At 47.7% G+C, this 26,329-nt stretch overlaps 8 protein-coding genes across 8 annotated transcripts; 5 read left to right on the forward strand and 3 right to left on the reverse strand.

The window, feature by feature from the left end:
• Positions 1-135: 135 nt before the first annotated feature.
• Positions 136-2,154, forward strand: HETIRDRAFT_126780 (glycoside hydrolase family 27 protein; the record flags this gene model as incomplete). The annotated part of the gene is made up of 12 exons (XM_009551942.1): positions 136-267; positions 455-517; positions 574-637; positions 711-771; positions 900-1,018; positions 1,162-1,261; positions 1,364-1,394; positions 1,442-1,494; positions 1,543-1,610; positions 1,730-1,815; positions 1,901-2,014; positions 2,062-2,154. 12 exons carry the CDS (start codon positions 136-138, stop codon positions 2,152-2,154), a joined length of 984 nt encoding a protein of 327 aa, XP_009550237.1.
• Positions 2,155-2,935: 781 nt separating this feature from the next.
• HETIRDRAFT_325583 (uncharacterized protein) lies at positions 2,936-4,108 on the reverse strand (the record flags this gene model as incomplete). Its single annotated transcript, XM_009551943.1, has 5 exons — positions 2,936-3,043; positions 3,103-3,189; positions 3,250-3,378; positions 3,440-3,707; positions 3,768-4,108. The coding sequence occupies 5 exons, from the start codon at positions 4,106-4,108 to the stop codon at positions 2,936-2,938; spliced, it is 933 nt and encodes a 310-aa protein (XP_009550238.1).
• A 1,354-nt stretch (positions 4,109-5,462) lies between these two features.
• On the forward strand, positions 5,463-7,348 carry cyp24 (cytochrome P450 monooxygenase 24; the record flags this gene model as incomplete). The annotated part of the gene is made up of 7 exons (XM_009551367.1): positions 5,463-5,661; positions 5,713-5,850; positions 5,926-6,250; positions 6,313-6,403; positions 6,461-6,564; positions 6,624-7,199; positions 7,258-7,348. The coding sequence occupies 7 exons, from the start codon at positions 5,463-5,465 to the stop codon at positions 7,346-7,348; spliced, it is 1,524 nt and encodes a 507-aa protein (XP_009549662.1).
• A 361-nt stretch (positions 7,349-7,709) lies between these two features.
• Positions 7,710-10,526, reverse strand: HETIRDRAFT_429291 (uncharacterized protein; the record flags this gene model as incomplete). The annotated part of the gene is given in 9 exon segments (XM_009551944.1): positions 7,710-8,526; positions 8,627-8,847; positions 8,867-8,917; positions 9,011-9,142; positions 9,235-9,447; positions 9,502-9,770; positions 9,820-10,021; positions 10,132-10,187; positions 10,298-10,526. 9 exon segments carry the CDS (start codon positions 10,524-10,526, stop codon positions 7,710-7,712), a joined length of 2,190 nt encoding a protein of 729 aa, XP_009550239.1.
• Positions 10,527-12,634: 2,108 nt separating this feature from the next.
• HETIRDRAFT_411342 (uncharacterized protein) lies at positions 12,635-14,163 on the forward strand. The gene is made up of 5 exons (XM_009551945.1): positions 12,635-13,031; positions 13,093-13,360; positions 13,425-13,556; positions 13,626-13,712; positions 13,786-14,163. The coding sequence occupies exons 1-5, from the start codon at positions 12,691-12,693 to the stop codon at positions 13,891-13,893; spliced, it is 936 nt and encodes a 311-aa protein (XP_009550240.1). The 5' UTR covers positions 12,635-12,690; the 3' UTR covers positions 13,894-14,163.
• On the forward strand, positions 14,078-15,842 carry HETIRDRAFT_325582 (uncharacterized protein; the record flags this gene model as incomplete). The annotated part of the gene is made up of 5 exons (XM_009551946.1): positions 14,078-14,269; positions 14,657-14,722; positions 14,781-14,869; positions 15,267-15,336; positions 15,396-15,842. 5 exons carry the CDS (start codon positions 14,078-14,080, stop codon positions 15,840-15,842), a joined length of 864 nt encoding a protein of 287 aa, XP_009550241.1.
• A 6,453-nt stretch (positions 15,843-22,295) lies between these two features.
• On the forward strand, positions 22,296-23,813 carry HETIRDRAFT_460424 (uncharacterized protein). Its single transcript, XM_009551947.1, has 5 exons — positions 22,296-22,692; positions 22,754-23,021; positions 23,076-23,207; positions 23,276-23,362; positions 23,436-23,813. The coding sequence occupies exons 1-5, from the start codon at positions 22,352-22,354 to the stop codon at positions 23,541-23,543; spliced, it is 936 nt and encodes a 311-aa protein (XP_009550242.1). The 5' UTR covers positions 22,296-22,351; the 3' UTR covers positions 23,544-23,813.
• Positions 23,814-24,013: 200 nt separating this feature from the next.
• Positions 24,014-25,353, reverse strand: HETIRDRAFT_325458 (uncharacterized protein; the record flags this gene model as incomplete). Its single annotated transcript, XM_009551948.1, has 7 exons — positions 24,014-24,339; positions 24,449-24,507; positions 24,571-24,662; positions 24,732-24,843; positions 24,934-25,038; positions 25,112-25,130; positions 25,191-25,353. 7 exons carry the CDS (start codon positions 25,351-25,353, stop codon positions 24,014-24,016), a joined length of 876 nt encoding a protein of 291 aa, XP_009550243.1.
• Positions 25,354-26,329: the final 976 nt, after the last annotated feature.

Below are 26,329 nucleotides of genomic sequence, written 5' to 3' on the forward strand. Positions count from 1 at the left end.
GAGAATTAGCTTCTCTGTTCTTTTGACAAAGCAAGCGGCCATATATATCACTCCTTAACATTATAAAGGTTCAGCCTCTGCCCGTCCTGTTGAATCCATTTCCCCCGTTCCTTTGAATCCGTGATCCTCTCAAGAATGCATTGGCAAAAGATTGGTACAACTACTTTAAAGGGCTTAGCACTTCTCCAGATTATGACAGGTGTTTCACCTGTTCAAGGTCTTGCCAACGGCATTGCAAGGCTTCCAGGTGAATTGCAACGTTGCTGTGTATAATTACATATTTATAACACCGGCTTCTAATATCAGTTCTTGGGTATAATAGTACGCCAGTATTTTTCTAGACCTGTTCATTTGGTTCACCTCTCGTGTCATAAAGCATGGAATGCCTATCAGGTATTTGCACATATTGCCTTCCGTGTGGATCCAGTAATTTCACGAATGATCTCTTCATCAGTGCGACATCGACGAAGACCTCATCCTCACCACCGCAAAGCTAATGAAATCGCTTGGTCTTCAAGTAAGTAAAAACATGTCTGAAGATAGGCCAACCTCGACTTATGAGCTCGGTTCTAGGATGCTGGTTACACGTACGTTAATCTTGATGATTGTTGGGCTGAAAAGAATAGGACATCAGCTGGTACTGTGGTGGCCGGTAAATGCGCCTTCAGTTCACTTTCATTGCCCAAATCATACAGGTTAATTGTCATCAGATCGAGTACGATTCAAGAGCGGAATGAAGAATCTCACCACCCAGATTCGAAGACTTGGATTGTACGCTCGCGATTATTGTGGCTAGGATATATACGTTCTAACCATTCTTCCTACCAGCAAAGCGGGAATTGTAAGTATGAACAGTCCGCATCAGCATTCAATGCCTCACGCTTCCCTGACCAGTATAGCGACTCGGGATGGTTCACTTGCGCAGGGTACCCTGGTTCGTTCGAGCATGAACAGCAAGATGCTCAGACATTTTTCGTTGATTGGGGCTTTGATTATCTGAAATTCGACAATTGCGCTAGTAAGCCCTCTTTGATTTTCCGCATGAATAGTATGCTAACTTTCCTCTAATAGTCCCATTTGACGACATAATCCGCCAGGGGATCATAGGAAGTGAGCTTCCTGTTATTCACATCCTACTACCGATTCTCACCGGTATTATAGAATACCAGCGCATGGCAGACGCGATAAATGCGGTTTCGCAGCAGTCACATGTCCAGATCGTTTATTCGTTGTGTGAATGGGGCTGGGTCTGTGATATTATGTATGGCACGATGAGCGCACTGACGAAGTATTTCTCAGAGCCAAGTATGGATGTATGTTCACCTCTTCCGTCCAGAAGACGTGATATATGATTGTTCCTCAGGTGGGGAGCTAGTATGGCGCATAGTTGGCGTGTAAGGCGTCTTCTTTTTTATGAGATGCTTGCTCTGATCGTTTACAGACCACTGGTGACATTGGTCCCAACTGGGCGTCCTTGACCAATATCATCAATTTGTTTGTGTTTTCTCTCGTGGATAGATCTTGATCTGACCTATAATTAAGCAACTCCTTCATCACCCAAGCGACGGGCTTTTATGGTCGAAATGATTTGGACATGGTGAGCTCATCTTGTTCCGAACAAATAGCTCATATCAAACTTCTCACAATATAAGTTACAATTGTGCGTCAACGCTCTCGCCTTGGGTTTATGAACGTGCAAATTGAGAGTTGTAATAACATCTATATAGAGGCAATGGCGGCCTGACCTACGATGAGGCAAAGTCCCACTTCACCGCTTGGGCGCTCATGAAGTCCCCGCTCCTAATCGGCACCAACGTACGTCGTTTTTTTTAATTTTTTAATTTTAATTTTTATTCGCGTATGCTTATCTGTCGGTTATACTCGATCATTCGCACCACAGTTGTCCGCCATCACTGACGATATACTGGGCATTCTGAAGAACCGAGAAATCCTCGCGATTAACCAGGACCCTGTCAAAGGATCCAGTATCTCACCCTTTCGATGGGGAATCAATGTATGTTTAGCCGACTTATATTTTGTCACTGAATAACAGCGCTATAGCCGGATTGGACCAGTAATTCGACATATCCTGCGCAATATTGGAGCGGACCGAGTCAGAATGGAACTGTGTTCATGTTGGCGCGTCGGATTTGACACATAATTCTTGCTTACGCCTTTGTTAAATCCCTCGTTTCCACCACAGCTGAACACGCTCAGCGAGCCGTCTGACCTCTTCTTTAATCTCACTGAGTCTCCCTGGATCCGTGCTGGGCGACAGTACTCCGTTAGGGTATGCGTTCGTTCACTGTCCACGGTCACTTTAACTTATCATCTCCGTAGGACCTCTGGACCCATACGAACAACGGTACAGCCGTGCGAAACTTTACAGCTCCAAGTGTACCTCCTCATGGAGTCGTCGCTCTTCTGCTCCAAGATGCCGGAGACGAGCCTAGTGGAATCTACCCTCAATGCTCCGTATGGTTCCAGTGCACTGCTGAGAATGGTACAAGGGTTGGCGGGTAAATGTGTCGGGCTGTGAGCAGCGTGTTAGTCGACGCAGATCTGAAAGTGTATGAAGAAAATCGGTGCTGGATAGCTGTTTCAATACCAAACATGTATGATTGATTGGATGAATAAAAATACTCGCAACGAATTATACTGAGACGTGGCGGCTATGGATCACATTCCATACCCAGAGATCAGGACGACCTTTGTATGGCTTACCCAGTTTGTTGTACTGAGAGTACACCGCATCCTTGTGCGCCCGAATGATCGTATCTCGGAAGTAAACCATACGCATCCATAACTTGTTCCAACAGTCGCACAGAAGAAAATGATTCTTCCAATCATGTCATTCGGCCATGCTTGCTCTACATGATGCAATCAACGCCTTTGCATTGTTACCATGTTCCATTTCCTGCGAAGGACCTACAGTTCAAGGCTTGGTAGTCACTTCTTCAAGATATGCCCATAAGCGACTACCAACTTCGGGGTCGTTTGCCTCCGCACGACATTCACCTACACGGGCGAAAGGGATCAGGAACTGCAGCGTTCCCTTGTGAGTAAGGACAGCGAAAGGAGCGAAAGCAGAGATCACAGGACCTTTCCGTTGAAATCTATAGTTTCATGCGAAGTGCCGGCCCAAAGCTGCGTCAGTGCACCTGTTGGAGGAGGGTACATTGTTGAAAGCTGTACATCAATGAATCATTAGGTATCATCGTGCGGCAGCTGAGTGCGAAAACGACGTACAGCCAAACGCTCGAGCAGGGAAGGGTAATGGCGGTATAGAGTAGTGCGGATATTTCCTGGATTGACTGCGGTCGAAATGATGCTATCTCCATAACGCCGACCTAATTCACGGGCGAATACAATATTACCCTGAACGTGTTGTGAACATCTCTTCTGTCACATGGCGCACACGAATAAGATTACTACGCACATGTTTGCTCTGCATATACAGACGCCTTGAGCCCATTTTGTCTCTCGCCTCTCCAGGTAGAAAAGAGTCCCAATGTATGATATCACCATAAGATGCAATCGATGATGTGTTCACCACTCTGGCCTTGCCATCTGGAGACGACTTTGCTCCGGAAAGAAGGGCAGGGAGGAGGAGGAAAGTAAGAAGGGCATGTCCTACAACATTGACTCCCCATTGGAGATCGATACCTTCTACGGTGAGTTGATCTATTGGAGGAGACAACACCCCGCTGCAATTAGAAGACGTCAAGTCTCCACACTTTCTGGATGTATGAGAGAAATATTCGCACCCGTTATTGAACAGCATATGCAGCTCTGTCTCTTTGCTCATAAATTCCTGTGCGGCGCCCCTCACACTCTCCATGCTCGCCAAATCACACAACAAAAACTGCGCCTCCTTCCCTATGCTCTGCTTAAGTTCCAAAATTGTTTCTTCGGCCCTGCTCCTCGACCGCGCGGCGAGATATACTGTGGCGTTGTGCTCTAACAAAGCGCGTACTGTTTCTTTTCCGATTCCAGCATTTCCGCCTGTTACAAGCGCAATACGGCCTGTAAGGTCTGGAATGTCGTGAACAGAGAAATGTGAAGCAGGCGGGAACAGTTGAGAAAACAGGCTGAGGGTTTGTCCCATTGCAACGTTGTCGGTAGATCAGGCAGGGGCAGGTCCAAGTCTGCGAGCCGGCCTTAGCCAAGGCCACGTCACCTGTGGGTCGGTAGAGGGAATAAGTGGTGGGTCATTCGAGCGAGTTGCATATGATTGTAGCGTCGACAGTAACGGTCGTGGGCAAAGTTGCGGTCATCCCCGAACGCCTGTGACTCTGTGGCCGACCACGGTCCAGGACTGGTCCACATCTCTACTTATTGCTGTCGTCTCGACACAGCTTGAAACGCGCCGTTTGACGTACAGCTGCTATCGGTATTTGACCCTCTTTCAGCGTGCATCCCCGACACCGCTTCCAGCATCCAACATACGTCCAGCATCTAACATGCGAGCAATTATCCAACATGAAGTATGTGTATCACACCCTTGAGTCTCGATCGCTCTTCCTTCAGGGACCTTGGATATTCATGAGAAGACAATGCCGTTCTAAGATGTAGTCTTGAACTAATTCTGCCAGAGAAGTAGGTGAGCACGGAGCACGCTTCACAGGCCTCCATTTTGCATCAGTGATTGCGCAACCCCACAGCACCTGCTCATTCCGTCTTAAACCATGAGGCAGGGCCTCGTACAAAAAGTTAGCTCTATACATCGTTCTACCTCTCCCTTCTGCTTAGTCGGCAGGACGCACTGACGCATCAGTAGTATCGTTGCCATTGGGCCGTTCGGGGTCTAGGAAACACGACAGCTCATCCTCATTCTTCTGTTACTTGACATCGAGATTCGCGTCCGTAAATCCGCAAAATAAGGTGTCAAGTTCCATCGCCCCAAAGTGTTCTGCACAACTCCCTTTTCCGTAACTTTCCGTCTTTCCTGACGTTCCTACGCCATTCCGCAATCCTCGTCGTTTGGCAGAATTGCCGCCATAACTCAAGCATGAGTGCTACAGAAACACGCGACTCATGTATCATATGTTGTCATCATTGCTGTCGGAGCCATTGTTTCGCACAATCGTAGGTAGAGTCTGCTATCACGAGAAGTTCACAGTGGATTTCTCGTCATCTCTCCTTTGATGGTATCCTTACCTACCTTTTTTTTCTTACGTCCTTATCCTCAGATAGAAGCCCTGCGTATCAATCGGTGCCGGTGCTCGATATTGCCAGAGTTTTGTACGACAGCGATGAAAGCAATGCTGGAAAACCGCCTTCGCATTACGAGGGTGATATATGGACCAAGATTCATGATGCATTCCACAGACCAAGAAATGCTTTCGTGCATCGTTGTAAACGGAACACTCAGAGGACAGATGGGTATAAAGGCTCAATCCTCTGATAGCGAAGTCAACGACTCTCTATTATCGCCACTTTCATCGATTCAGTCGATCGCTATGACAGAATTACCAGCGTCTCACAACCTGATCTTCGTCGCTTCCACCATTGCATTCCTCACTTTCCTGATAATAAGGTATACTCGGAGCCCTTGGCGGAAACTTCCCCCAGGTCCAAGGGGCTTTCCCCTAGTGGGCAATGTCCTACAGCCCAACAGCCAACTATGGCTGTCATTCACCCAATGGAAGAAAACTTATGGTGGGATACTCTAATAACTCTTCACATAATCTTTCTTCAGCTCCTTCTCAGGTGACCTCGTCTATTTCCATATTCTTGGGCAGCCATTTCTAGTGCTCAACTCGCAGCAAGCTGCAACAGACCTACTGGACCGTCGAGCCAGTATTTACTCAGATCGCCCGCGCAATGTCATCAACATGATGACAGAGGGTCTTGTCATTGCCTTTGGGCGTTACGACGGCATGTAAGGTTTTTCTCGCTCGATTTTCACTTTGTTACCTATAGAACGAAACAGCTGGCGCCGCATGCGCAAGGCTGCACATGGAGGATTCAACAAGAATGTAGTCAAGAAGTATCATAACACCCAAACCACCGAGGCCATCCTTCTTGTTCATGGGATTGCCACCGATCCGATCCGCTGGGATCAGCACCTCCGCCGCGCAGCCGCATCTGTTATTATGTCCGTTGTATATGGTACTCCACCCATTGAGTCGAACAGTGACCCTTCGATCGCAAACATCAACGAGTTGGTCGCCCAAGTTACGACGGCTGCTCATCCCGGTGCCCACTTGGTCGAGTTTTTCCCTTGGATGATATACATTCCTGAACGGTGCACTCGACTCTGCATTTCATGTATGCAATATATATATATTCAAAATTTCTTCGCCGCAGGTTTGCAACATGGAAGCATCAAGCTGAGGGGTGGTTTAGTCGCGGGACAATCATATTCGAAGGATTGTTCAACAGTGCGCGAGAGCGGGATGTATGTGTCACATCTTTTTTGATGCTCGCATTCTCTTGACCGAGTAGCTGCTCGTAGAAGAACGGTGATGGAGGTCCCAGCTTTGCTTCTACATTGATAGAACAGCAAGAACACCACCAGCTCTCGAATAGCGACAACGCGTGGCTTGCGGCGACGATGTAGTACGCATGGTGCATCTACTGCTCCAACCTGATCCTTACTAAAAATGATCCATGCTAAGCGCTGCCGGCTCCGAGACAACTGCTGGCGTCTTAGCCTGGTGGGTCCTCGCAATGCTCATGTATCCTGAGACTCAGGAGCGCGCGCAAGCTGAGCTCGACGCAGTCGTTGGGAGATCACGCCTCCCGTCCTTTGCCGACTACGACCACCTTCCATACATACGCGCGATGGTTGAAGAAGCCCTCCGTTGGCGACCTATTGATCCGCTTGGTCTGCCTCACTCTTCGACACACGACGACTGGTACCGTGGCTACTTCATTCCAGCTGGCACCATCGTCATACCTAATACCTGGCAAATGAATCGGGACATCGAAACATATGGTGCAGATGCAGAGCACTTTAATCCAGAGAGGTATCTCGTTTCCGCCAAGAGCACTCAAAGTCTTGATGGGCACGAGGGGCACGCGACGTATGGATTTGGGAGGCGAGTTTGTGTTGGACGTTACGTCGCGGACAACTCGCTCTTTATAGATATAGCCATGATTTTATGGGCTATGGATATCAGGAGACCGCTAGAAATAAATAGAAGGCCAATGACTTTGGACTTGAAGGGATGCGTGGAGGATGGGCTAGTGGTGTGAGTGTGTCTTCTAGACTTGACTTGATTCAGAGCTCATCTTTAGCCCGCATCATAGCCGCCCAGTCCCTTTTCAATGCCAATTCACCCCACGTTCTCCAGAGGTTTTGTCCGTTTTGGAGCATGCAAGGGAACTTCTCGACATCTAAAGATACTGAGTAATAGTATCGATAGCATTTTGCATTGTTGACTGGCCCCTATCTTGGAATGAATCTTAACATCTGGGCGCTCAAGAATACCATTGCATCTTGTATGAGAATTTGGTGATCAGAGCCTTTGTCTTGCTTGTAATGAAGTTGAGATGTCAGGCCAGTTAAGGCTGCTTTGGGAATGTGCTACAAGTGTGACTGGCGATACGGAGGTAAAGAACATTGTTGATTCCAGATATTTTCACCTAGTTTTATTGAGCACATGAAAACATGGCCAGCACGGGAATACATACACGCTATCGCCAAAGAAAATCAGTCAGATCTGATCCTAATAAACGACATTTACAGCGTCAACTTAAAATCATGAGAAACCCCTCTCTGCGTATTGCAGAGCTGGAAGCATCTGATCCAGCATCTTCCTCGATCCCGGGAGACTCGCTCGAGGAAAATCGTCGATCACATGGGCCGGGGCCAGGAGCGAGGCATAGATACCGTCTGTTGAGGGAGGGATCGCCGCATAGGTCGCGGAACTCGTACCGTACGCAACTATGTGACAGTGCCGTCTCTGCACATCGAGACCGTCGGGCCCCGCGCAAACACCGTAGGAGTCTCTCTCGACGCACCGCACACTGCTGTACGAGGCGCTTAGTTCGTGTTGAAGAGAGAGTACAGGGAGATCGTGGTTTGGGTGGGTGATGTTCGGGCTGATCCGCAGGCCGTCTCGAGGGGTGTTCCGATTTTTGATGTGACCTTGCATGGCCAACGCAGCATCCTCCCAAATTTCGGTCATGGCTGGATCTCCAAATAAGATGGGCACCACATGATGGATCATGTCTTTGTTGTTCCGGCATTGGATAGCAGTGCCTCGAAGAAGCAGTTGAAAGATCTGTGATGCTCGAAGAACCTCGCTATCGGCAGCCAAGGCAAAGTGAGTGAAATTCAAATAGGCGTCTTTGAATGTTTCCTCGAGAGAGGCACCATTGGGACCGCCAACTGGTGTCGCGTTCAGGATCTCCTTGTGGTGATCCTCGTGAAAGAGAGACTTGAGAAAGGCGATGACGGAGATGGGTCTGTGGAATCGGAGGTAGCCCTCCGATACATTCATGCCATACATCGACTCGATGGCCTTGTCATGTGCGATGATCCACAGGAGGCGAGTGACCATTTCCCCGCGTTCACTAAGGGCCAGATATCCTCCCTGTAGAGACTGCAAGGAAATTGGAACCTAGTTCATCGATCCGAAGCTGCATTTCTCCATGACGGTCGATGTTAAGGAACCTCGCTGCAGTCTCTGCGAGGATGGGCTCCGACGGCGTTCTCGTGCGCATGAATTGGCGGTGCTTGGGAACTGCAAACACGACGCGCGTGTGCCACTCCACGAGCTCAGAGACGGTGGCTCGTCCAGTTTCGTCGACCGAATCGAAATCGAGCAGGATGCGCACGGAGAGGCAGGCCATTTTCGCAGTCAGGCTCAGATCATCTCCCGCCGATGGCTCGTGCTATTTGAGCTTTGCGAACCCTATGGTCGAGTCCTTCTTCGTATAGGCATGTTTGTAGAGAGAACACCACCTAGAAAGAGACTCGGTGAGTCGGGCAGAACAGTTTCAGGCAAGAAAGTGACAATGGGCGCCCAGATCTGGCGATGACATCGAGATTGTGAACCGAGTTGAGGGAGACCGGCTCATTCAGACTCTGCTCCTTGAGGCTGGTGTACAGACCAGTCGCGAACGTATCGAATGAGAGCTCTGTGAAAGGGGGGGAAAGCATAGTGCCATGCTCCACGCGAAAGGAAGACTGTAAATATGCTGGCACAGCCAGTTCTTGTAGCTGAGACTTCGTGGAAAGGAATATCGTGAAGACAGGCAGCGGCCCGGCCACGTTAGCACCGTGCCCAGGTTTTGATACACGGTGCGTGCATGGGGGAAGTACCTCAACTTCCCCGTCATAACATGTGCCTCGTCGATGGATATGTAAAACTTGACAGGAGTGACTGGCGAGCCCTCGCTTCGTGCATCCTCGAGTGCGTCCAAGAGGCCTTGGCAGCTTGTCTCCAGTAACTCTTGCGCGCTTTTAATATGGAAGCCTCCGGATTTCACGATCTGCGATCACACCTGTGAGCGAGTCACGAGCCTTCGAACCCAACGACGGCTCACCGTTTCCGCATCGTCGATCGCCTCTTCATACAACGCCGCCCGTCTAGTCCCGACTCTCTCTGCAGAACTACCTTCTTCCATCCGAGTGTGCCACCATTGCGCGGTGTCGTCTGCAGTCGTGGGCCGGAACCTCTTGAGCTCAGTCGTTGCCTTTCGGAAAAGAGCAATGAAGAATGCGCCCAATCGAAGCTGAACCTGGGAGTCCGAAAGCGCGGTGGAGTGCAGGTGCGAAAAAAATTCTCGCACAGCGATGTCGGTAGGTGGATAAGCTGTATGAAATTCATATATGCTCGAGGGGTCTTACGATGAGCAACTCACAGAAAGTACCGACCGACCCGGGGTCCCGCAGATTGAGAAGAAACGCAAACCGCTTTCGCGCTGCGATGTCGACCGTACGAGACTTGCCCATACCGGAGGATCGAAGCATGTCTATCGAGTAGTTGTAGGGTGGAATAGCTTTTGCTGGCCCTAATTCGCAATAAGAATCTATCATGGCCAACAGGGCTTGATGACCCTCTCCCTGATAGGAATCTCTGAATGCGTTATGGATGTCTATAGATGCACGAGCTCTCGCTCTCATCTCTCGATCGTGGACAATGATGGCTGCACTCACTGTTCACTAGGTCACACGGAGACGACGGTCAGATATCCCGCGATCGCGGCGGCTTCGTTATACCCACTCAATGCTGGAGACAGTATTTTCAAATCTATCTTTGGCTTTTGAAAACTCTCTATCGGGAGCGAGTTCAGATCGGGATTTGACGAGGGAGTGCGGCATATTGGAGGTGGCACTCACTAAGCCGTCGCATATCTGCCACGGACCCCTTCTTCTTGCATTTGAGGAAGAGCTTTTCAAGTTCAGCGTCATGGACCCTCCAGTTTGCTCCTGAATCCATGTGCATACATTGAGTTGTGACATAGTTGTTCGCCACTTTGCATGAGAAGACGAGTACAGCTTTGTCTTCCTCCGGAGTGTGCGTGCACTGAGAGTGGTCATGAGTGTCGGCCACAAGTTTGAGCGGCATGGCGTATGTTCTCAATAGACTGGATAGAGCACTTTTGTGAGTGGAGATGGGGGTTAGAGGGTGATAGTCAATACAGGGATAGCTATGTATTTACCTACGTGTCATCAGTACTTCCCAATTGCATGCTTATCGATCGACTCCGGGCCGATGTTTGACACGACCGGTTAAGTACAATGATAAGTGAACTGTGCTTTTCTTCCCCTGCAGTGCTGCACGGTCTACAGCATTAAAGCTCTCTGATCTGTGAAGGTGAGAATGATTCTGAACCGACATTCCGCAAACCTGGTCTGCTGTTCTTGCCTGAGCTGACGCGCCAGAGTCATTATATCGAGCATCTCTTCTTCTAGGTCTGCTCAAATCAATTCCTCGACGACATGGGTTGGCGCCTAGAAGAGAAGCTATCTGCAGAGCGCAGATGCAGCGCGTATTTGACAAGGATCGCTGTGTGCCAACAATTTGGCAGTACTTCCAGGGCATGTTGTCCGTTGCAGGGGTGTGCCATGCGCACAGACACTCGGCCTGGAGAAGCGTGCGTTGAGGGGAGAAAACATAGGGTGTGTCTGCCCCCGAGATAGAATTTATATTGGTCAGATTCAGCAGCGCCTCCTGGAACTTACTAGTGCTTTACGGTTTCCGGCCTGACCCCGCAGCATCGGCGTGTTCGTCGCCATGATGCCAATCTCGGCCAACGCCCGCGAAACATCATCGGCACAAGCGGTTGACCAGCCGATACAGTCGTGCGCTGGGGGTTGTAGCGTGAAAGCTACAAGTTGTGGTGGAAGAGAGCCTAGTGCGTTATAAGCAAGCAAGGAGATGGACCCGTGAAGGTAATGGTAACTGTCTGATGGTTCAAGCTCGAATGTCGTTCGGATGACTGTTCACAGACTGCGAGTGATGCTTTGGCTTTGTTTGCATTTACCGCAAACGAAGTGCTTTTGCTTGAGGGAGCCAAGGATTTCCGGTCCTAGATCGTGAATCTGGACCCGACCAACATCAAATCCTCGAGGGGTATTACATCAGGACGGGCTCTGAAGGCGTTGCCATACGTGTTTACCTACAACACTATGGAGCAGTGAGCGTGCGCCACTGGACGAGAACCGACTGCAAACGACGCGCAACCTCCTAGCGAACTTGAGCATGATACCATTGGGAAGGCTGGCTCGTCCCGTATCTGATGCAAAGAGACTCTATCACTGTGTAAACACGAGCATGACGTTCACGTCGCGTTTAGAGACACCTCATTGTCAAGATTGATTTTCCATGCAACGCATGCAGATCTCCTAGCATGATCAATGCTCGCAGTTGAGAGTTGGCCGAAAGCGGCAGTGTAGAGGTGAGTTACCGGCGCTCTTCTCATGCCAAAGCCAGCAGAGTTAGATATCTAGAGCCATATAGCATGGGCGAGCTGAGAGTGAAACACCTCACCGATAGAGCCTTTTTGACGACGGCATCATAGAGAGCCGCCGCTTGGATCCCCTCTGCCGTGGCAAGGTACCCTATCCCCATCGACATTCACAAGTGTGAGTACTGGCGTATATGACATAAGCCTAGTTGTCCAAGTGACAGAGAGAGGAGTGGATAGCGGTGGTGGGGTGTGTGGTATGTGAACCTTTTGGTGATGCATGGTAAGGTATCATAATCATCGACAGAGCGGGAGGCCCATGACAAGCAGCGAACGGCGAAGGCGCTCGAGCGAAAATTTAACGACAGGTTATCCCAACGGTCCAAGATAGCTCCGAGTGAGGACTGAGCGCTCAGTCTTGAACATCGCCGATAGCAAGATCCGAGTATTCGAGTTCGGCTCGGAGAGGACGCGTCACAGTCGGCACGCAGGCATGACGGATGGTCGTGCGCATGATAGCAAGCGATGGCTATGACGAATGATAAAAGAAAACAGTGCTCACCTTTGCATGGGGATAGATGGGAACCCGCTGTGGTCCACATAGGAAGGAACACAAAGCCAAGAGCGAGATTCTGTGTCGTGGAAGGAGGCACGTGACCGGAGCGCGTCTGGGAACACGCATTCGAAGCCGGGAAGCTGTCAGTCTCACCGCAATGAGACGACGCCCTTATAAGCCCAATCGCTCGCTCGCTCCCCCCTTCGTCTCCCTCTCTACACTACCTCACACCTTTCCGGCGTCCTGAGCGAGCGCACGACGACACAATGGGTCAGAACTGGAGCCTCCTCACTCAGTGGTTCCCCCCGCGCTCCCACTTCTCCGTCTCCGACATCCCTGATCTCACCGGTCGCGTCGCCCTCGTCACGGGCGGGAACTCCGGAATTGGCAAGGAGACCGTGCGTGCGCTCCTCTCCCACAACGCCACCGTCTACGTCGCCGCCCGGGACCGCTCCAAGGCAACCGCCGCCATTGCGGACCTCAAGCGCGACACCGGAAAGGACGCCATCTTCCTCGAGTGTGATCTTGCGGACATGCATAGCGTGAAGCGCGCGACAGAGGAGTTTCTCGGAAAGGAGACGGAGCTGCACATGCTTTACAATAATGGGTACAGATCTTCCTTTTTCTCGATGACTTGCCTCGCTCATCCCCTCTCCTTATCCTTGCAGCGGCGTCATGTGGCCATCCGCCTCTCTCCTCACAAAAGATGGATACGACCTCCAATGGGGAACGAACGTCGTCGGTCACTTCCTCCTCACTAAACTGCTTATTCCTGCCCTCCTTGCCGGCGCACGCTCCTCCCCCGATGCGAAAGCGCGTGTCGTCACTACCGCGTCCATGGGTGCCTATTTTGACGTCATCGACTGGGATTCGTTCCGCCCCGGCCCTGCCCGTGACAAGCTGAACACCTACACGCTCTACAACCAGAGCAAACACGTACGGCCATCCTTCCTTTGCTCCGTTCGAAGAACATCTCCTAATGCGCGGCTACTCTCAACAGGGAAACGTGGTATTCGCGAAGGAGCTCGCGAGACGGTACGGCGACAAGGGAATTGTCTCCACCTCTGTCAACCCGGGCAACCTCAAGACTGAGCTCCAGCGACACTTGGACCCCATCAGCCGCTTCCTCATCGTGCGTCTCCTTCTCTACCCACTGTTGTAGATGAGCTGACGCTCGGCCGTTGGTTTCGCGCACCTGCAGCAACTGGTGCTGTATCCCGTCCCGTACGGGGCTCTCACGCAGCTCTGGGCCGGCACGTCCCCCGAGACGGTCGACCTCAACGGTAAGGTGAGTGCCCAACCTCCCGATTCTGACTACATCGCACAATATTGTTAATCGCCTGGGACCGCGCGGCGTGCAGTTCTTCATCCCTTGGGCACGCGTCGGGGAGTGCAGGCCCGAGACAAGCGACCCCGAAAACGGACGGCGGCTGTGGGAGTGGCTCGAGAACGAGACGCGGGACTTTTGACACACCTTCAGGGTCGTCTAAAACACTCAGTATTCAGCCCTGTTCGGTACAAACCCGACACTGGTCTCCTCGCTTCTGTTGCTTACTTGTGGTGTGGTGGCAGCTGTCATGCTATGTAATCGCCTCCGATGCGAACTACATGCTCGGGGTGCTAGTAGACTAGGTGGTAGCTGTCAAGTACTGTATGAATTGTGCGTGTGAGCCAGAGGTGAGGAAATGGCAGAGGAGTGCAATCGAGATCATATACGGGCATCGACCCCGGGAGACTGGAGCTAGGGTACTCAGATCTGATATGAGAGGAAAGATTGACGAGATGGCACGGAAGCGTGAATTCGGGCAGGTACTATGCGCACAGACACTTGCCTTGGAGAAGCAGGTGTTTTTCCCCTCGAGATACAATTTGCGATTGTCAGATTGAGGAGCACCTCCTGGAACTTACTAGTTTTTTGTGGTTTCCGACTTAACCCCGTGGCATTGCCGTGTTTGCCTCCATGATGCCAATCTCGGCCAACGCCTGCCAACGCCCACTGAATATCATTGGCACAAGCAGTTATCAAGCCGAGACAGTCATGTGCTGAGCATAGTTGTGATCGAAGAAAGCCTTGGAGGAATGTTAGTAAGGAGATTATAGTGTAGGATGAGCAAGTCGCGCCAAGCTCCGTAGTGGAGTCCGTTTATTTCTTATCACTTGTGGTTCCTAATTTGGCATGTCCACATGCACACTTGTGTCCCTGTTCCTTTTCATTATCGTACATTCATTTAGATATATATTTGGACCTTCGTCTTCTTTTCCCTCAGACTGTCATTGCCTACCATGCACAAGTCTGAGGTGAGATACATACTAAAGGACTTCTTTCCATATTACCTGTACTTACTTTGAGACATAGTGTCTGTTTGTTGTACAGGTGAATATAGACTGTCATTGCCTACCACACACAAGTCTGAGTGTCTGTTTGTTGTACAGACCATGCACAGTGTTTGTCTCATTTCTACAGTTTACTGGGCCCCTGCTTACCCTCCCATAAACTTATCTGCTCTCATTCCTGATGGCGTCTACCACTTCTCTTTCTACCGACACCCTTCTATCATTGATTCCAAAGCTCAAAGCCAGTGGAGTTAACTGGGTTATCTTCCAGGCCTGCTTCAAGCTTGCTATGGATGCAAAGGAGAAATAGGGCCATTTTAATGGCACTACTCCTCAGCCAATCTTCCTTGACCCCTTGACTGATGATCATGTTGCTTGTCTTACCGGGTGGGACAAGGCCAAACACACCTCTTGCTATCTGCTTAGTTAGTGTGCACCAGACTCTACAGTTATCAAATGTGCAGCACTTCCCTCTGTTGCTGTTGCTTGAGCTATGATTGTCACAGAGTATACTGTCAAGGGTGCATATGCACAGACTAAGATATAGAAGGCTTTCTTGCAGTCAAAGTGACCCCAAGGTCAGGAAACTTGGTCATTCTTTGATGCCCTGTGAACAGAGAAAGAGAAGTTAGCTCAGGTTGGCGTGCTCATCAGTGATGAAGATTATTGCTCCACTATCTTGTCATTGCTTCCCCATCATCTTGCTGCTTTTGCTACCTCACAGCTGTCAGCTGTTCAGCTCATTGACCCATCTTTCTCTATTCCTCCCAATTCTCTCATGAGATCAATCAGTGAGGAAGACCATCATCAGCGCTATGAGTCCACTGCAGCTAAGGCAGCCCGGCAGACAAAGTCACTAGTACCAAAGGGAACAGAAGAGGCGCTCGCTGTCCAACCCTTTAAAGGCAAGGACAAGAAGGCAATAGGTGGAGGGCCAGTTTTCTGGAATTATGGGGAATGCAGCCACATTTGCAGCCACTGTACAAAACCACTAAAGAAACCTTTTGGAAATGCTGACAAAGCTGCCGGCTTATCAAATGCTGTTCAGGATTTTGATGAGGAGGATGGTGGATGGGTAGTGTGAGAGTCTGGCTTAGAATCAGAATCTGGGAGCTTACCAAGCCTTGAAACCATATCGGATAGCAATGCCAATGATGTCACACAGCAGGATGCTAAAGACGATGATGGCATGGACCTGTTCTCCAAAGTCAGTGAGGGAGAATGTATGTGGTACATCTGGAAAACCACTCCCTTGTATTAAGCTCTAATTAGCTATAATTAACGCTCTACTATACTAAATTATGAAAGATTAGGATTAGACATTTTTAGCTTACCCCCCCTCTAAACCTGTTCTAATTAGACATAATTTTCCTAAAATAGAGAAAAGATAAATGTTGGATTAAATTTGAGATATTCAAGTTGCCTATATTATGTCCACTTATTTAGATTACCAAGTTTGTATATTAGACCTTTTGGCTTAGTAGCTTGGAGCATCTGTCCCGGGTGCTTATATACATGAGGTTGTTAGTTCAATTTTGGCAAAAAGCAAGTTTGTTATAAGGTATATTCTATGTTTAGGTATTCAACTAGTGCTCTAATAGACATGACTTTATAAGAAAGCTATGAGAACTATGATGCTTGATTTATTATGATTTTTCCGAAATTTCAAGTTATAATCAATCCTAATAATTCCTATCTAATAACTAAACATGTCAATAAATACCCAAAAGCCAGGTCTTTTAGGATTTAGTTTAAACACCAGCTAAGAAGATAATAAACTGATAGAAAATAAATAATACACTTTATATAGGGTAAAAACAAATTATGGCACTTACACAATTTGGATTTAGAATGTGTAAAACTATGATTGAGTGTAATATTCAATAGCAATCTACTAGTATAGGCAATGCTACCTGAATTTGCAAATTTGATCAAAAACATGATTATGAATAATTAAGATCCAATAAGAGAGAGGGGTTTTCCAAATAGCCACTAGTGAGGTAGAGGGTGGGGATAAGGGTATATGTATGGCATGCATATATATAAATAAGCACAAGATTGTTGGACATGATCTTAATATGCTTAGTGCACATATTTCCTATATGGCAGGCAAATATATCATTCTGGTACCACATACCAACATGACTGTCTTTTCCACAGTCTAATAGCCAGAGGAAAACACCAAGTTTGAGCATCTTCTGTATAACAAGGCAATAAACAATATAAATAGTGCTAAAAATTGTTGTATCAATAGTGATGATAATTGTGTGCTGTGCAAGACAGTATTAACCACTGTACTAATAGACAAGGTCTACAAGGCTGCATGTAGCATATTCCTAAGCCCAACCCACATGTTGTGTCCTATAATGACTAGTAGCAGGCATTGGCTAACAATGACAACTTTCATAATTTTGTGTGCAAGGCCAAGGTACTGAGGTCTTCATAGCCTCTTGTGGCAGCTGCCAAGCTGCCAATAAAGTGGCTGGGGGCATCAATGCACATTTCTCTCTTTCTATGTCTCTTTAGAAAGCAGCTGGAAAGTCAGCAAAAGAGCTACAAGATCATGGTGCAGGCATATATAAAGGAGAATAATGTGCTAAAATAGTATGGAATGTGCCACATTTTTACCTTCTTACTGATAGAGCAGTAGTACTTACTATTTCTTACTGCTAATTAAAGACTTCTTAGTGTAGAATTAGTGCTAATATTATGAGATTAGAATCCAATCCAATGCTCACAATGTGTTGCTCCCAATTAGGAAATTAGACGCTTTTAGATGCTATTAACACTCTTAGATACTTTAAGACACTATTAGATATAATCCAGAGCTAATACAAGGGAGTGGTTTTCCAGATGTACAAGGCTGCAGATTCAACAAACTACTATGAAAGTGGCCTAACCATCTGGATAAGGCAATTTGTTGCCTTAATTACTACCTGTTATCTCCTTTTCATTTTTCCCTAAAAGAATTACTCCTCAGTCTTGTTGTTAATACCATATATACTCTGCTCATAGATAGCACCAGTATACTATATCCAACAGATGTTGCCATCTAGGTCTTCTATATTGTCTAACAAAACCTTGATGGCTATGCTGCTGCCACGAACCATGCATTGAAATGCAAATAGGCATTCAACTGGCATATTCTAGCTAGTTATGCTAGGGAAAACATCTTTAGCCATGGCCCCCTAGTATAAGTACAAAATAGCATACTCAAACTCACACTATGCACATTCAAAAAGATACTCCCAATAGGTTATTGAATAACTCATCAATTCTTATCAACTTACTATTCTTAAAGGCACAGCTATTAGAGGTCTATTTAGTGCTTGCCACCTTTAACTCTTTACATCCAAACTAGGCTCTTGCTTAGCATATATCTAGGAAATGCCCCTCTTGTATTAAGCTCTAATTATTGATAATTTTACCAAAATAGCATTAGCATTTTTTTTGTTGCTTACCCTCCCTTTATTTTAGAGTTAATTATAGCTAATTAAGGCTAATTAAAGCTAATTAGTCAAATGGATTTTTAGAAAAATAAAATCTATTATAGTGTCATCATTTCTTGCTATTACTATAATCTATAACCTAGAGATATCTATAGAGGTCACTATCTAAATATCTATGGCTAAAATCTTATCTTATAAAAAACTTGCCCTTGGCCAGAGTTGGACCTATAACCTTATAACTGTACACACTCCAAACAGATGCTCTAAGCTACTCAGCTATAAGATCTAAATTAATATCTTTGTAATCCAAATATATTGACATAATTTAGGCAATCTTAATATTTCTAATCTTATTACTTACTTATTTTTGATTTATTTTTGATCAATGAACACCCAAAAAATCAGGGCTTTTATGATCTCAATTCATGTTCTAAATAAGGATATGATATACTAAAAAAAAAATACACTCTATATTAAATAAAAAATATTCTGGTACTCATATAATTTGGATTTAGAGTCTGTATTATTGTACTTAAGTTATAGATTTTGAGTAAACTCTAGAATCATAATCAATGTAGTATTTATTGCAGATTTATCATAAAGATAATTATGGATAATTATTTATAATATACCCTGATTATCTTAGATGAGTATTATTAATAATTAGGTATAACTTGGATCTAATATGAGAGGGGTTTTTTTTTATTTAGATATAAGACCTTGTCAAACTCTAGTGATATTAACCACTTAGGTGGCACTATAACTATAAACCAAGTATAACTCATTACTTCTTGGTAAAGGTTTTGACTAGGATTTTTGGCCAACAATAGACTTTTTCTATCCAAGGAGACAGCCTTGACTCCTATTCTCTCTATCTCCTTGACCTACAGGTTAGAATACAATTGAAATCTAGATGACCATTATATCACTTACTTGACTGTGGGCAAGGTCTGTTAACAGTGTTACATTTAGAACAAAAGGATGTTCTATACATAGGTTGGGTGCAAAATATGACTTTTCCTATATTCTTGCTAACTCCCTATATATAAGCAAGTAAAGGTACATGGCTGCCATCTTTTCCTCACTATACTCTACTATAAGAAGTTGATCTTGTTAATAGAGAGCATTGGCTTTGGCTTTAACCTGCCAATTGTGAGGCCTCTCTAGCCATTGTATAAGGATTGTGTTGAGTGTTGCCTTGAGAAAATCTAGGCCCTTATTAGAGGTCCATGTTATAGGCCTAGTTTCTATGGCCATAGACCCATAAATAACAAATAAAGAAGAGAATGTGTAATAGGAGAAAATAAATGTAATGACTTAGACAAGACCACTCAAGTTCTTAATACAATGACACATTAGTGCTTATGCACACTAATAATCTGTCTTACATATTGCCATCTTTTTGGATATTCAGATTATGAATATGCCTTCCAAGTAAGGCAAAGGGGGGCCACTTACCAAAGGCCCTAACTTTGATGTGGACTAGGCAGAGAGACTCAAATACTATGTTTAAACTAAGTATGTATCAAGCCCTTGAGCCTAGTATTCATATCATATGCAGACACTATATTGTCAATATGTGTTTCCTTGAAATGCATGCAGATCTTCTGGCATGGTCAATGCTTCTAGTTAAGAGACAGTCAAAAGTGGCAATATAGAGAAGAGTCACTAGGGCAGCTGCTTTTCTAATGGTAAAGCTAGCAAAATAAAACATCTAGACTCATATAACACTAGCTTTTCACCCGTCGTGTTGCGATGGCGTAACCATGCTTAATCTGAGTTTTTGTTATAGTGCTTGGTCTGATGTGTCTGTAAAGTTTAGTGTTCACAAAGTCTAGTGTCTATAAAGTCTAGTGCCTGTAAAGTACAGTGCCTATAAAGTCTAGTGCCTGTAAAGTCCAGTGCCCATAAAGTCCAGTGCCCCAATATCCCTATATGGCTCTTTTATGATATCCTATAAGGTTTTTCCTATAAAATTCCCATATAAAGCTCTCTATCAGGTCCCATCCATTAGATTCCCCTATGAGATTCTGCCCTATGAGGCTCCCCCATCAGGGTCCCACCCATGAGGCTCTCCTATAAGGTTCTCTATGAGGTGCTAGGATGCCATTTCAAGCTCCAATGGCTGCTGAGGCATAGCCCATTCCAGTTGCTAGGGTTGCTAGGAGCACCCAAGACATGGCTCACTCTGCTTACTAAAATTCCTGTGCCCCAATATCCCTATATGGCTCTTCTGTGACATCCTATAAGGTCCTTCCTGTAAGATTCCCATATAAAGCTCCCTATAAGGTCCCATCTATTAGATTCCCCTATGAGATTCTGCCCTATGAGGCTCCCCCGTGAGGTTCTCTGTGAGGTGCTAGGATGCTATTTCAAGCTTCAATGGCCACTAAGGCATAGCCCACTCTAGTTGCTAGAGTTGCTAGAAGCACCAAGACATGGCTTACTCTGCTCACCCAATTTATCATGGATGCTTGCTTTGCTCACATGGTTTCTTATGTGGCCTACATAAGTGTAATCAAGGACATATAACTTGAGCTATTAGCCCAGTGCCACCATTTCTTATTGTCCCCTTTTATTTATTATTTATTTACATAAAAAAATACCTGCAAACAAAACCAAGAGCCTAGAGTGGTTGCCAAGCTAAGCCCTTGCTGAATGCCCCCTCATATTTTACCTGAAGAAATCACTGCAAGATAGTGCCAGGGAAAGAGAATTCCCTATGCTTAGGTTAGCTCCGGGCATGCATACGCTAACCAACTCCGTTTCAAGCTCCAATATGCTCCGTTTCGCCTCCCGAAGCCTATGGGACAGTAGTCTCGCGTGGTTTGTCGCGTGGAATTAGCTAACGGCTAGTTGCCACCGGACCCCTACTATCACCCTCTATATAGAGATGGGTAAACTAAGAGTAGAACACCTTACTAATAAAGCCTCTTTGATAGCAGCATCAAAAGCTGCTATATAGATCCCCTTTGCCATGGCAAGGTACCCTATCCCCATTGACATCTATATATATGAAAGTTGGCATATATAACATAACCCTGGTTATCCAAGTAAAAAAAATAGAGATAGACAGTAGAAGGGTAATAGGGTGTGCTATATGTAAGCCTTTTGATAATGCATGATAAAGTGCTATCTGCAGTGCAAGAGCTATGCCTTAGCAAGCAGTGAACATGCTTGAGCAGAAAATCAACCACAGACTATATCAACAATAGCTTTGAATGAGATCAAAGTACATAATCATAGTAAATATGACTAAATATGAGCTTGTATTTCTATTTTAGTCTTATTTTCTGTAAGTTATAAAGAATTATAAGCTCTATAATGTAGCATTATATATTTCAATGTATTCAAAGTAATACTAAAGCTATTATATAAGAACATAGTCTTTCTAATTATTTAGATTTTTTATCACTGTTCCATCCAAAATGCAATTGGCTAATATGACCCTGGGTCCTATTATTGGAATAGTTATAAATAGATCTTAGAATATATTGTGCTACTATAAATCTCTTATTGTTTGACCTTGGCTCTTGTGTTTTGTTTTTAGTGAGCCAAATATAAATGAGTTTCTCCCTATGTGGCAAGGGACCAAGTTCAAACAATAAGAAATATATGGTAGCACAACATATTCCAAGATCTAATTCAAATTGTTCCAATAATAGGACCCAGGGTCATATTAGCCAATTTTATTTTGGATGGGACAGTGATAAAAAATCTAAACAATCAGAAAGACTATGTTCTTGTGTAATAGCTTCAGTATTACTTTCAATACCTTGAAACATATAATGCTGCATTATAGAGCTTATAATTCTTTACAACTTACAGAAAATAAGACTAAAATAGAAATACAAGCTCATATTTAGTCCCATCTGCCATGAGTTTTGAACATCGGCGATAGCAGGATCCGCTTATTGTGGTTTGGCCCGGAAGGGACGCGTCACTATCGGCATGCAGGTCGTAAAAGAAGGCACGTGACCGGAACGCGTCTGGGAACACGCGTTCGAAGCCGGTAAGCCGTCGAGTCTCACCGCAATGAGACGACGCCCTTATAAGCCCAATCGCTCGCTCGCTCCCCCCTTCGTCTCCCTCTCTACACTACCTCACACCTTTCCGGCGTCCTGAGCGAGCGCACGACGACACAATGGGTCAGAACTGGAGCCTCCTCACTCAGTGGTTCCCCCCGCGCTCCCACTTCTCCGTCTCCGACATCCCTGATCTCACCGGTCGCGTCGCCCTCGTCACGGGCGGGAACTCCGGAATTGGCAAGGAGACCGTGCGTGCGCTCCTCTCCCACAACGCCACCGTCTACGTCGCCGCCCGGGACCGCTCCAAGGCAACCGCCGCCATTGCGGACCTCAAGCGCGACACCGGAAAGGACGCCATCTTCCTCGAGTGTGATCTTGCGGACATGCATAGCGTGAAGCGCGCGACAGAGGAGTTTCTCGGAAAGGAGACGGAGCTGCACATGCTTTACAATAATGGGTACAGATCTTCCTTTTTCTCGATGACTTGCCTCGCTCATCCCCTCTCCTTATCCTTGCAGCGGCGTCATGTGGCCATCCGCCTCTCTCCTCACAAAAGATGGATACGACCTCCAATGGGGAACGAACGTCGTCGGTCACTTCCTCCTCACTAAACTGCTTATTCCTGCCCTCCTTGCCGGCGCACGCTCCTCCCCCGATGCGAAAGCGCGTGTCGTCACCACCGCGTCTCTAAGTGCCTACTTGGACGTCATCGACTGGGATTCGTTCCGCCCCGGCCCTGCCCGTGACAAGCTGAACACCTACACGCTCTACAACCAGAGCAAACACGTACGTGCGTCTTTTCTTGAAGAACATCTCCTAATGCGCGGCTACTCTCAACAGGGAAACGTGGTATTCGCGAAGGAGCTCGCGAGACGGTACGGCGACAAGGGAATTGTCTCCACCTCTGTCAACCCGGGCAACCTCAAGACTGAGCTCCAGCGACACTTGGACCCCATCAGCCGCTTCTTCCTCGTGCGTCCCCTCTTCCGTCCATGCTACAGATAAAATGACGCTTGACCGTGAACTTCACGCACCTGCAGCAACTGATTCTGTATCCCGTCCCGTACGGGGCTCTCACGCAGCTCTGGGCCGGCACGTCCCCCGAGACGGTCGACCTCAACGGTAAGGTGAGTGCCCAACCTCCTGATTCTATTCGCATTGCACAATATCGCTAATTCCTTGGGGCTGTGCGGCGTGCAGTTCTTCATCCCCTGGGCACGCGTCGGGGAGTGCAGGCCCGAGACAAGCGACCCCGAAAACGGACGGCGACTGTGGGAGTGGCTCGAGAACGAGACGCGGGATTTTTGACAAACCTTCAGGGTCGCCCAAAATACTCAACCCAGCTCGGTACAAACCCGACACCGGTCGCCTCACTTCCGTTGCTTACTTGCCTGCGTGGTATGGTAGCAGCTGTCATGCTATCGGTGGTTGCCTCCGATGTGAACAACATGCTCGGGTGTTAGTAGACTAGGTGGTAGCTGTCAAGTACTGTATGAGTTGTGCGTGTGAGCAGAGGTGAGGAAATGACAGAGGAGTGCAATCGAGATCTCATACGAGCATTGACCCCAAGAGACTGGAGCTAGGGCACTCAGATCTGAGAGGAAAGATTGACGAGATGGCGCGAAGCGCAATGATGAATATACAGGTGACGCATGCCTGTTCTCGCTACAACACACCAGGGTAAGTACATCTTAGCTAGACCATTATGTCAGTGTGATACAGCAACAAGCAATACCTCGAGCTCTAGGAAAGCATCTATAAAGATAGCACACTCCGATTCACGGCGAAGACTTGCCCAGCATGTCCCCCGACACCGTCCGTCCGAGTGCCTCAACTGCGCGCTGGATGACCGCCGTGACCTCGCTCCTGGCTAGCCTCTGCCATTCCGTGTCCGCGGGACCGTCCGCACTTGGGCCGGCAAGATTCGGGCCGCCGCTGGCCTCGCCTCCGGACGCATCGGGAAGGGCGGCCGTCAGCCGGCCCAGAGCAGCAGTGATGTCTTCGAAGCGGACGGGCTCGCCAAAGGTGACGCTTAGTCGTGCGCCGAGTCGAGGAACGAAATTATATGGGAATGTGCGGCCCTCGGGCATCAACCGCTCGAAGCCTGCACGGCGCGGCGCGGCGAATAGCAAGTCGCGTGAGCAGCACAACGTTGTTAGCTACGAACACGGCGCGAGAGGCGAGGCGGAAGGCAAGACAAAGGCGGAGCGCACCTGTCAGCCACATCGGTATGATTGTGGGAGGGCACGGGGTTTCTAGTAAGATGCGGCCTCTGTACGCGTCAACAAAGCGGTGAGACGAGCGCAGAGTATAGGGAGATGAGAAGACGACGCACACGCCCCACTTGAACCGCTGCAGCTGCGCGATGCCTCCCGTGTGCGCGTACGTCTCGGGCTGGCAGATCTTTCCCTCACCAAACAGATGGATCTGTCGCGGGCCCATTGTTTCAACCCGCAGAGTTAGAAAGGTCCACGCAGAACATGCGATCAAACTTACCCAGTCACCCTTCCCCAGCTTCTCAATCGCGGCATTAACCGCTGGTTGGTAAATGCCCTTCCCGCGGAATGTCTCCAGCACCTGTCCGTGACGGAAGAACGTTGAAAATACACTGGCTAGCAGAGTCGCGTCAGAATGTGTCGGAGGGATATGAGAGTACAGCACGATGCCGAAGGGAAAAGCCAGGCGATGAGGTCCTCACGGGTTAGTAAACATGATGTCGGATGCGCCGAGCGACCAACGGGTTAGGCGCGAGCGGAGGTACGTGCGTGCGGGCATAATGCCCCAAGTGAGTGGATCATCTAATCTGGAGGAGTGCATGGGTGAGCTGGATGGTAGCGAACGACGGGAAGGGGTGCGATGGATGGCTGAACGCGTACGTGGAGATATGATTGGATACTTTGGACGCGGAGTCGGTCAGGTCGACAGCAGGGCTCGAGCGCATGGGTTGAGACATACCGGTGACAACGCCCCTCCCTTGCGCTCTCTCGCCGCTCTCCAGAGCATCCAACAGAATCGGGAGACCGTTGACCGTCATCGAGCACAGGCCAAGCTTCAAAACTGCTTTACAGGTCAGGCCTATTGTCGCAACAGTCGCGGCCGAGAGGAACGAGTGGGGCATGTTTGGATGTGAGGCAAGCCCGATGATGGCTGGATGTCAGTGGGGTGTAGCTGTGTGTCCTCGAACCCGCGGTCGTTCATGTACGTCGTGGCAGTGTGAGCCTCCGGCATTCGCCCGCACAAGGAACCGAAGTCAGTTTGATGGGCAGTTTGTGATCAGTCCGCGCACGTGTCCGCCGCGCCGTGGACTCAACTTGCAGTTGGCTCTCGTCTAGAAATTCATGCGCCTTGACCCTCTTTCTTTGAGACCACCAAGATCTCTGACAGCATTGCAGAAGACAGGCGCGGAGAAAAATCTCACTTCGTTTGAAAGGTCCTGTATTCAATACAGCTATGTCGGGTATTGGTCCGATGGTGTGCCCGACACTGCTGATGGACATTCTATTTTTCAACAACGATTGACTACGAGATGAAGCAAAGATGGGCATTGTTCCCAAACGGAACCAAAGCATATGTATGTTGACGTTGGCTGATGCACGCCAAATTTGTTATGCTCCAAAGAGTCACCAGTATAATGATTGGCACCCTCTCCTGAGTCACGTTGTGGACCCTTCTCCCAGTTAAATGGTGCTCGATACCTGTATTGATAAAAGACCAGGTATGGTTCAGGACTTGGAATCTTTCCAATCACAACAATGTTTCGTCTTCGTGCCCGAACTAAAAATGTTTGATGACTGCAGCGACGTGTGCGCTCACAAGTCGTACTATATGCTCTAGCTTCCCGACCAGGGTATAGAAGGGTATAGACGAGGGCACGACTTTGAAATCGGAGTATTTGAACTCACATTGTGTGTATAGTACGCGCTAGAAGCTTGAGGGTCACTTGGCGGAATCCATCGAGACATTCTACATGACACATGTTTTCCATCAGTAGTGATACATACTCAAGTTGGTATGCCTGTTTGATCGCTTGTGCATTAACAAGATCACGATCTGGAGTGGACGGAGAAACGCCCCTGATATATCACGAGTGGTAC

This window comes from Heterobasidion irregulare (genome assembly GCF_000320585.1).
Source record: "Heterobasidion irregulare TC 32-1 unplaced genomic scaffold scaffold_09, whole genome shotgun sequence".
NCBI lineage: Eukaryota > Fungi > Basidiomycota > Agaricomycetes > Russulales > Bondarzewiaceae > Heterobasidion > Heterobasidion irregulare.

Excerpts from the sequence above, each read along its gene's own strand:
- HETIRDRAFT_411342 (XM_009551945.1), top strand. The coding sequence starts at position 12,691 with ATGGGTCAGAACTGGAGCCTCCTCACTCAGTGGTTCCCCCCGCGCTCC. Across the intron at positions 13,032-13,092 it reads CACATGCTTTACAATAATGG|CGGCGTCATGTGGCCATCCG; the intron begins GTACAGATCTTC and ends TTATCCTTGCAG. Across the intron at positions 13,361-13,424 it reads TCTACAACCAGAGCAAACAC|GGAAACGTGGTATTCGCGAA; the intron begins GTACGGCCATCC and ends TACTCTCAACAG.
- HETIRDRAFT_460424 (XM_009551947.1), top strand. The coding sequence starts at position 22,352 with ATGGGTCAGAACTGGAGCCTCCTCACTCAGTGGTTCCCCCCGCGCTCC. Across the intron at positions 22,693-22,753 it reads CACATGCTTTACAATAATGG|CGGCGTCATGTGGCCATCCG; the intron begins GTACAGATCTTC and ends TTATCCTTGCAG. Across the intron at positions 23,363-23,435 it reads CGGTCGACCTCAACGGTAAG|TTCTTCATCCCCTGGGCACG; the intron begins GTGAGTGCCCAA and ends TGCGGCGTGCAG.